Source organism: Vanellus vanellus, assembly GCF_965231255.1.
Source record: "Vanellus vanellus genome assembly, chromosome: 7".
In the NCBI taxonomy this organism is placed as follows: Eukaryota; Metazoa; Chordata; class Aves; order Charadriiformes; family Charadriidae; genus Vanellus; species Vanellus vanellus.
Genome location: NC_138912.1, coordinates 8542728 through 8553272, shown reverse-complemented (window position 1 = coordinate 8553272; position 10545 = coordinate 8542728). Strand labels below are relative to the sequence as shown.

At 42.2% G+C, this 10545-nt stretch overlaps 1 protein-coding gene across 1 annotated transcript in view; it reads right to left on the bottom strand.

Moving 5' to 3' along the window:
• Window positions 1–1074: 1074 nt before the first annotated feature.
• Window positions 1075–10545, bottom strand: part of SHTN1 (shootin 1) — a gene marked incomplete at both ends in the record, with an annotated part of 66366 nt that continues 56895 nt past the window's right edge. Inside the window, 2 exons of the mRNA XM_082486505.1 lie at window positions 1075–1285; window positions 9589–9772. Coding sequence (XP_082342631.1) covers window positions 1075–1285; window positions 9589–9772 — 395 coding nt within the window. The remainder of the gene's footprint in view (window positions 1286–9588; window positions 9773–10545) is intronic.

Genomic DNA, 10545 nt, shown 5'->3' with positions numbered 1-10545 from the left:
CAAATCAATTATGTACCTATCTCACCGTCTTCACAGGATATAAGGGCTGAGGGGAACTGGGATTTGCGTTATCAAATACAGACATCTAAAGTGTTACCTAATAAAGAAATTAATGCCACCAGCGTGTGCCAGGTTCAATGCAAAGGCTTACTTGTTAGTGCTGCGAGCTTTCAGCTGGGAGTTCTCAAAATGCTGATTCCACATCCCTTGCAATCCTAGCCTGACTGGGTCCCGGCTGTAGGCTGTGCTCACGGCAGCCTGGGATGAGTTAGTTATTTGCAGCAGGAAATGCAGACTGCAGTTGCAGCAGTTCCAAACTTTGCTGTGTAACACTGAAACAAAGACCAGGAGATGAGTCCTCCTTTGAAAAGCTTTTTATCCAAAGGAGAGCACCAGTCCCAACCCACAAACTTCGGACTTTGGCTATCATTGCCAAAAGCCTTAGTACCAAAACGACCCGCTGCACTGCCTCTGCTTTTCAGCCTTTGGGCAAGCTCTCCACTCGGGAACTGGAAACAGAAGTGCTGTGCTTGTGCTTTTCATTTCCTCAAAAGAGCCTGTGCGGAGACAGCAACAAGGAAACCTACAAGATCTTGGTTTAAGTAGGTATCAAAATATTTGTAAAGCAATGTGTCTAAAACCTGAATTTTTAATTACTAGTAATACCCCCCATACTAAAGCTGATACGTGTGTAATCACTTTCATGGGTTCTAACCCAAACCTGTCCCATTCAAGAGGGATGCAAGGGGCTTCTGGCAAGCTTTAGAATGGACCTTTAACGAGGCATCCTCTCAAAAAAGAATAATTAAAAAAGCCTTTTCGAATACAGTTTTAAAGAAAAGGTAACTGACAATATCTAAGAAAGTATTAACCATCCTTGCGAAATTAAAATGGGAAAGGGATTTTGAGTGATACATAGTTATTTAACACTTTAACGCATGTAATAAAATGGCATACAAAAGAGCAGTTATTGAAAACGGTTTGGAGTACAGACCATAGCCCCTAGTAACACACCTAAGCAATTTACATGTCCAGATAACGACTCCCAAAAGTTACAGCCTTTCAGAATAACAACTAACAGTTAGAACTGTCTGTTTCTTTCATTTTCTCGGCGTTAGTTTCTTTATGCAGCGGCTTGCTTTTTTCTTCTTTCACTTTGTTCTGATTCAGCGTGTTTTCAGATGTCTGATCCCCGCTGGTGGAAACAGGATCTAAAACTACAACGGATTCTGTCTCTTTTTCACTGCTAGAAGCTTTTCTTGTCAATTCTGTATGACTAGTTGATCTAAAGGAAAAAGAATAAATATATGAAAACAGATAACGGTTCACGTATTTAGGAGAAAGAATATAAAGAAACAGAAAAGCATTTCTATTATTAGTAGCACATATGACCAAGACAGGTCTACTAAATTACTATATAGATTTATAGATTTAACAGCTGTTATATTGAGAGTGGTGCACAAAATGCAACAGTCACATGACCCCTCCTGAACCACGGTGGATATTTAACAGGAAAACTGAGTTTGCAAAGCATTGAAAAAAATCTTTAGACTGTGAAAGAATCCGTTTATTGTCTTAAGAATTTATTTCTCTCTGCTCATCTTGGAGCTGGATTTAGGTTCCCCCATGTCCAACAGAGCAGTCGGATGCAGAGAAAATGCTACCGGCCCTGCAGTCTGTAGGCTGAGCTCTGCAGCCTGAAAGGAGAACGTGGCTTCTTCTCCACACCTCCAGCGCAGGGCCCTCACTGTACTGCGCTCTACCCTGTGACAGGGAGGTAGAGGCAGTGCAACCAGATTTTCCGCCGCGGCTCGGCACCAACTCTGCTGCTGCACGTGGTCTCACCAGAAGCAAGCGCAAACGATCTCTGAAAATTCACCTGCCGGATTTGCTGAAATACAGTGGGCATTAGAGCTACATTCTGCACTGCAGAAACGGAGTTGCGTCTCGATCGTTCGCAGTGCAGGGATCCTTGCAGATAATAAGCCCTCTGAGCGGGGAGAGAGGAAGGCAAGGTCAGAGACACCGGGGTTATTTGTCGAGGCTGGCATCAGGCTATAAACACTAAAAGCACTTGTCCATATTCAAAAGCTTTGTACTAGCGTTGAAAACGTGCAGGCAAATCCTTAGATTAGCTAGAATGAACCAGCAGAGGACAAGGCAAGCCCCGGGAAAGCACGACCTGAACACATCGCAGATCGGGGTATTTCCTATGCCCGTGTCTCAACGCTGCCGCAGGGGCAGCCAGGCGGCTGACACGCATGGGCTCCTACCTCCTCCACCTGCTTTCCACCGCCGCTTGGCCCCGGGCGCCCGCGGGGCTGTGACCAGGCGCGCTTACAGAGGACAGTCACACAGGCGCGCTCGGCCTGGCTTTGGGCAGGGCCGCGCACAGCGGTATGAACACCATACAGATGTCCACACCAGTACCACTGCAACCACCAAATGGGGCAGGTGCAGAAACTCCTAGCGCAGGATGGCCCCACATGCACCAGTGGGTGTGTGGCTCTGCTCTCCCAGGAAGCCTAACTGGAGAGGTGCTGAACGCAACTCCCAGTCCAGAGCCTTTTTGTTGGTGGTGGTGGGGTTTTTTTCCTCTTTTTTTTAATTTTTTTTTTATTTTCTTCAAATTTTTCATGCTTACTCATAAGGAACAGCCTTCCATACTGCTAAGGTAACACTCTTACAAGGAAAAAGTAGAATCAACTGGAGGCCAGAGAAAGAAATTCAGCTACCGGATCCATCTGCTATGAACTGCCCTTTATTGTGACAGTCTTTGTCCTAGAGAAAATGACAAAGAAAAAAGAGGTCACCCCACTCAACAATTAGAGCACGGGGCGGGGAATGTACTGGCTCCCACCTGACCTGGAGAGAGTAAATATACAGGTTAAAAACAAATAAATAATCACAGAAAGAACAACAGTTGCTGCACTTTCCATTTCAGAAAGAATTTACTCAGCTCACTAGAGAAGCACTGGGTATAGCGAATGAAATTCCATGTTCAAGCTTTAATTACAAGAATTGTCTCTAACATTAGAACTTTGGTATAAGTTAATTAATGCAGAAATTGGCTCTAATAGCTACAGTTTCAGACTCATTTGATTATCATCGGAAGCTAGTGATTTCATAAGGAAAATAATGCTTATTTTATGCAAAAGTTGCCAATCATTCCAGAAAATATAAGGTGGGGTATTTTGAATGTTACAGCAAATTAAACTTTTTAAAGCAGCATAACCAGAAGACGGTTATTTTAAAAAGTGCTACCTCTGAAAAGCTGATTGCCCAACACTATAAAAATGGTCAAAGCCATAAATGCCAAGTTCATTTTTATTTCACTTTGGAGGTAACTATCTTTCAAATCCCAACAGCTGGACTATTTAATACAATCTGGTGAATCAAAGTATAATTCTTCACTGGGCTCACAGTGGGGAGTCTGCATTAGTGCATGGCAGCATTCCAACAACTGATGCACAGCCAAACGCTCTGAAGTCTGTTTCATTTATAACAAAAATGGATAAAACGGCAATCATATTTACTACCGTCAAAGGACAGAAAAATGAAAGATGTCGATATAAAGTAGTTTAATGGAGAAAACCAGTGATTAAATCAGCGTTTCAAGCATAAAAATAAGAATTACTATTCAGACTTGGTTGTACTAGCATTCCCTCCTTCAAATCCTTTACACTGCTGCAGCACCAGCCTGACAGTGCTGCTGTTACAGCTGAGGTATTGTAAAGAATTATTAACCCTATTAATCAGGTATTCATAGCTCATTTTCAATAGTTTGTCACGAACAGAATGCAGGTGTAATAAAGTTTCAGTGCCAGAATGAACACAATTTTGGTGCTCCCTTTCATAAAACAGGTTTTGCTGCTACAAATAAAGCTGGGAAAAGCAATTAGTACAGATATAGTTAGCCACGGTTTTGAACAATTACAAATTTGTCCAGCCAAGGTATTTGCATTTAGGTCTATGCAAAGCTCTTCCTTCGTTAAGATTGTTAATGTCGTTATCAGTATTCTTGCTACTTGTCCAACTACATATTTAAGCCAGAAACTGAGAAGCTAGTTCTATTATACTCATTCATACATAATTGTTCATAAGTCTGCATATATTTTTATGACTAAACACATAAAATCTGTACCGTGAAATCCAGATTTAGATGACAAATGCATTTTAGAGTAATCGTAAGGGATACGCAAAGTCCCATGCAGTACTGAGGACTGCTTGTGATCCAAGAGTCTCAAAAGCAATCTATTCCATTTATGCAGTTACAGAAGCTACAGAAGGTGTAAAAATAAAGGGTTACGCGTGACAGGCCCTCTGTGAACTAGTACTGCTTTGCCCTTTGTAAATAATTTACAGTAGGAGTACAAAAGGACAAACTAAGGATCGGATTCTCAACTGAGCTTTGGATTTCCTTTGTTTCCTCTGGTTAACATTATAACCTTGGTATTATTTAACTTTGCTCCGTGCTCTATTCATGAAATCATTGTAATATGTTTCCATTAGAAACCAGAATTTTATGTAAATATCATGGAAAATTTTATTGGATGAAGTCCCATCCAATTTCCTAACAATACGTAAGAGCAAAAGGAAAGCATTCAAGGAAAACAGTGTAGGAAAAACCACATTTTTTCAGTATATTTAGAAAAGATTGGCAAAAACCTATTCCAAAGACTGGTTTTGCAAGTACGCAGTATAAGCATGGGAGACTCCATGTGGATACTCTGCCTGGAATCAGAGCTGGTATGAATGGAGTAATTTCTGCTACAAGAGCTGACACTAACATGGCATCAAATTAGTATACTTTGTCTTTCAGCGAGCTCCCTAACCTAGGACACTGAAATAGCCGTCATCTTTCTTCAAAGCAAAATTATTTTCAAAACCCAAGTAAAACTCAACTGGTGCTGTTCCTTACTCCCCAAAAGATGAGATTTGAAGCATTCAGTTAATTTGATAGTTTCTCACCACCAGTTACTCCTTTATAATGCTTTAAAACCACACCTGCAGGTCAATTCTCGCTTGCTATTTGCCTGACTACCGCCCACCCTCACCCCAGCATTCCCGTTTTCCTACAAGATCCCCATAACTGAGGACAAACACCACTCATGCACCAAAGCTCTTGCTCCAATCACTATGTCCTTTCCAAACTGCCATGCTAGGAGAGTTTGCCAAATAACACCAATTTTATCCTCAGTCAAAAACTTTTATTGAGACTAAAAGCCACAGGTGTTATTAATTATTTCAGTGTTTTCAGAATTTTTAACAAGGCAGGGGAATATAACACACAGGACCAAAGGCTAATACTGAACAATAGTAAAAAATACACCAATTCGAAGTCTTGAAAGTCTTCAATGAACAAAAAATTCCACCACTCTTTAGTATTCGTCAAAAGGAAATTACAGGGAACGCAAACAGCGATGTTCGTGAATTAGTCTGTTGGTTCCCTCCTCTGAGAGCGCACCAGGACTACCTATAACGCCAGACATCTGTGAAGAGTGCAAGAGACCACCTCCATTTCAGGAACGCCTCTGCTAAGCCGAGCTGAGCAGAAAGGTGGTCAACACGGCAGCGAGCAGATCAGAACTTCAGACAATCTTTAGTATGGAAATTGTGTCCATTTTTAGGTGCTTTCTTGAAAATGCTCAGAAAGATTGGCAAATTAAGTGTGGAATCCTGGAGAGCTTCTACCTGCACTGAGAGACTGCAGAAAAAGTATAGTCTAAGAAAAATGTGTGACAGTAGCTTTTAAAACAGTTAAAATTGAGGGGACTTCCAACTTCCCGAACATCCCATTGTTTTCTTCATTCGTTGTTCAAGCGAAATTGCCCACGTTCGAGCTGCACAGGAAAACCTTTGCAGTTCTGTCTAGCTGAGGCTGAGCTGCTTCCCGCAGAGCTGGCGGATGATTCAGGGGTACCAAGATTACAGCCAGGAGAAGGAGGACAAATCCTTTAATTGTATAAAATCATCAGATTAAGACTAACCCTCTCTGCGGTTCGCTCTGTTAGCGGAGAACTCTGCTGCCCAGAAACAAAATGTTTACAAAGTGCAGGAAAAAAACCCAAATCCCCCCCCAAACGCAGGGGCAGAGCCAGACACACCTTTCCCTTCTGTGTCTGCACACCGCAGGGAGTCACGGGAACCCTCTTTCCTCCCGAGGGAACTAAATTGTCACCTATTCTCTCCTAAGCAATTGTCACAGAATTACACTCACACTGGGTTAAACATCTGGGAAGGGATTTGCAGAGGAAGTTACCTGAATACTGAGGTAAGGCCTCAATTTCGCTCTAGGACACACATTATTGGCGTCTTCCCCCTCAGCACCACCTCAGCGAAACTTCACACATTCCAAATCAGCCGCTTAACGGCTTCAGGCCCTTCTTCTAACAACCTCCTGCACTGAAATAACACCTCACCTAGTGGTTCGAAACTCAAATTTTTCTTCTGAATTAATTTCTCCGAGCTATCATCACTTAGTTTGGTGACAGGGAAATTTCAGAATCAACCTGTGTTTGCTGATGTTACAGCCCTTTTCCACAATCCCTCCCTCGGCAACTCAGCCGTTCAGCTGGACGCCAGTGCTTTGGCAACACTCAACCACCGGAGTAACCGCGTTATGAGTCCTACTTCAACCAAAGGCTGAAATTCCTTACCCCGTTAGCATTTACGCTAGATTGACACTATTTTGGGAGCATCCCGGATTTTCCTCAATGAGCTGACTTCCGTCAAGGTTTTGTTCACAGGTGCATTTTCAAGACTGGGTCTTTTTCAAAGGCGCGACCTTCTTTCTCCACGAGAATGGGTGTGCTCGACTGTTACTCAACGCAACTGACGAATGATGAATAGGGCTGTTCGCGTTTACCCGTCTGTAAGTATTTCCTCCTCCTTCCAATTACGAGCCTTAGTAAATGGATGGTGCGGCAAAGAGAAGCAGCTCATGCACAACTATTCCTAAGGTTTTCTATAGGAAGCTGTACATTAAAATCTAGGTGAAGAAAAACGAATAAACACCGCGCCGCAAGAGACACCTGGCAATTATGAGACATGCGATCCTCTACTGTGCTATAAAAGGTTTGCTCGGCTGCTGCAAACCCCCGAAGCAGGTCACACCTTTGTCAGATTTCAAGGAATTGCAAATGATGAGACAGCTGCCTCCTTTTACCTCAGGTCTGAATAAGGAGAAGAAGAGCCACAGTACAGCTTTTGTATGCCTTTGTTACCTAGAATATGTGGTCAAAGCAGCACACTGTTTGTTTAGTTAACACAGTCTACTTTAGGCAACGGTGTGGTGCAACAGGAGAGATGTGTAGAGGGAAAGAGCCTGTGCTTCACACCCATGTCCTCAGAACACACGTTTTGGGGAGGGAGGGGGGATGTTATTCACTGAACTGGCTGTCGTGTGGCATGCGCCGCCATTAAAGGCTGCATCACGTCTTCTGGTTTAGTTTCACCCACTCAATGAATCCAGGGATCCAGTTTGTGCACAAAGACCGCTTCAGGATACAAACTGAAGCATCGCAAATGGGGACAATCGGGAGATTTGCTTCCGAAGCGCTCTGCTGATCCAAACGAAACTGCTAACACAGATGTACCCAGGGAAGCCCAGAAAACTGCCTAATTAGAGCCAAGTTGTCAGACGTGTTAGAGAAATGAACTTCCTTCTCACGTGTGCTTCAAATGAGCCCTGTTTCAAAACCACTGCTTACACACCCTGGAGTCTGCTCCTGCTAACCTTTGCCGCAAACAGCACCCAGGAGAAAAAAAGAGAAGTAACTGCACTTCAACGTGGTATGAAACATCTGGGTTATTTCTGCTCCTCCCCGCCAGCCCCGCGGCAGAAGAGTATGAGAGCACCAGCACCTTCTCTCTCGCTGGAAAACCCTCCTCAACTATGAGCCTTTCCAATTAAGAACGTTTACACCAGCAAATCGGAGCAAAGAAGCCCTGCAGCACTAAGGAATCTGGCCCACCGCATTTGTTTTAATGCTTTAAACAGATAAATTAAAGTGAAATGTGTCTTTTAGGATGTCACTGAATAGGCAAGCTGAGAAATAAATTGAGCTTCACATATGCTTTTATAACACATAACAACTGTGACTGTCAACACAAGATCCTTTTCACTGTCAATTCACCACGCATTCTGCGAGACCTTGGGGCCTGCAATTATTTCATTTCCTTTCTTGTAAATGCAATTTCCACTTAGTTTGGTGGAATAAAGGTAGACAAAAGGTGGTAGGAGTTGCTGTATTTTCTGATTAAGGTTAGCTGTTCAAAATTATAGAAATCCACAAACTACAAACACACTATTTTTCAGGAACAACCTCACCTTTGTGTCAGGGTAGCAGTTCAAGAAAATGCAATGGCATTATTCGTGTCAAATTAACTGTTAAACAAATCTTCATCTTTCTGATTAAATTAAAATGAAGATCACCTTTCTTCTAAGGACACTTGAATGAAATAAAAGGGGAAAATACATATGATTGGAAAAGGCATTCTACTTCTAAAACTCGGTGTGAATTAAATAAAACTGTAGGGCACCAAAGGAAATTGGGCGCTTTATCCATTCAAAAATAAATGACAAAAGCGCCTGCAGGACAGTAGAGTAAATATCAATTCAGAAAAACAGATGTGAAATGAATTTCCAGCTCATTTGTCGTGACTTACTCCTTTGAACCAAGCAATGGAGACTTGCTAGAATTGGTACTGGTGGTATTTTTTAACTGATAGAGCAGGAAATCAGAGGTTTAATTAGCCATGATTACAATATTCTGCCGATCTGATTTGTCTCATCTATTTCCTTTTCTTGAAGTGACAAACTGACAAACAACCTGGCAAGGGAACTGAAGCAAGTGCACAGCCTCATTTCAAAAGGAGCTTGGTATTGTTGTAAAACAAACCGATCCTCCACAGGATCTGTCTGAAATAAGTATTTCTGACGCAGGTTTAACTCTTTGAAGCTTAACTGGCACCTTGGGTCTTCAATCCGTTGTCACAAAAGATTCTTCTGTCCGTCTGTGCAAATGCAGCACTAAATGTTGGTTTTTTGTTGTTTTGTTTTTTGGTTTTTTTTTTAAGAATCTTAATCTTGAGATTTCAAGGGAACTCAGAATTTTTACCAGAGTAATAGTCAGGACCTGTTTTGGTCCAACAGAAGCTGCCCTGCATACCTGAATACAGACCAATATGACTTACATGGTTCTATTTTTAAAAATATTGTGGTAGAACTACCTTTTTTGAAATCAAGAGTTAACTATGTAACTATCATCCCTCTTCAGGATATGGAAAAAAACCTCAACCTTGCTATTCCTCAAAAACTCAAGTTCTTTTTTTTTTTGGCAGAGAAGATGAACTTTTTTTTTGAAGAATGTTCACAGATTTTACAGGAAAAGAACATTATTACAGAGAATTTGATTTCATTCCTATTTCCATGTCAGACTGCCATTTATTAGAGGAGTCAGTGGTAAACAGCTGCAGGCTGTACATTTACCCTGTTAACCAAAACTGATATTAAATCACTTTCAAAATGCACCAGCTAAACAGATCTGGTACTAAAATGCATCTAGAAATCCATATTCTACTTACTGTGATGTAGGCTTGGAGCCCGTGACACCCTTAAGCTGGTTAGAGATGGGACCTGAGTCAGGTACTTTGGAATTGAATTCTGCCTCCAGGTCTTTCTTGTCCAACGCTGTTTGTGCGGCACTGGCTCCCGAACCTAGCACAGGCAGAGATTTTGATTCTGATGTGGCCAAGATTCCAGTGGGACCTAAAACCCAAAGAAAGTTTAATGCTTCTGTTATCTGGATTAACTGGTCTAGAAACGACACATAAGCACAGCAGAACTGCAGAAATCAAAATGAAATTTTAACGCGCAGCATCCAGTGCATGGAGAATATCAGAATACCATATTTGCAGCTTCTGCTTTCCCTGCCAGGATTAACCCTTTCTTGCACCACAAGCAGAACTTGCTATTTTGACACGGTTGTGTTCTCAATCCTTTTGCCTTCTGGGATGGCAAGTCCTGCTACCCACCCAGCACCACCAAATCACAACTTGCCAGTGCTCTCCCAGCCTGACGCGCAGCGAGAGCCAGCCCAACGACAAAAAGGCCTGTTCTCATACTAGTAAGTAGCCTGGGAAGTGACTATCTACAAAATCCAAGCTAAAACCATACAGTGACATTAAAACCAGCCACATCTGCATCGACTATGGCATGGACTTACACTTGCACAGACCATGTTTCTAACCAGCCAGAACATCAACAGTTTCTTACAGATCACGACAATAAAACATAGCTTAAAAACTGCAGACCCTTGCTCCGCAGAAGAGGTTAATTCAAAATGTTAGTCCTAAACCCCCATGTCTGATTACCATTACTTTCAAGAGTATTTTCACAGTAGGCTCAGACTATTAAGTCCAATAACAATGTCTGAGTTCCAGGCAGGACAGAGGAACCTGTGTATATACGGCTGTGTGCGCAGAAAATCCTGACAGAGGCATCTCTTGGAGAAAATGGGGATGAAAAGCGATAAGTGCGAC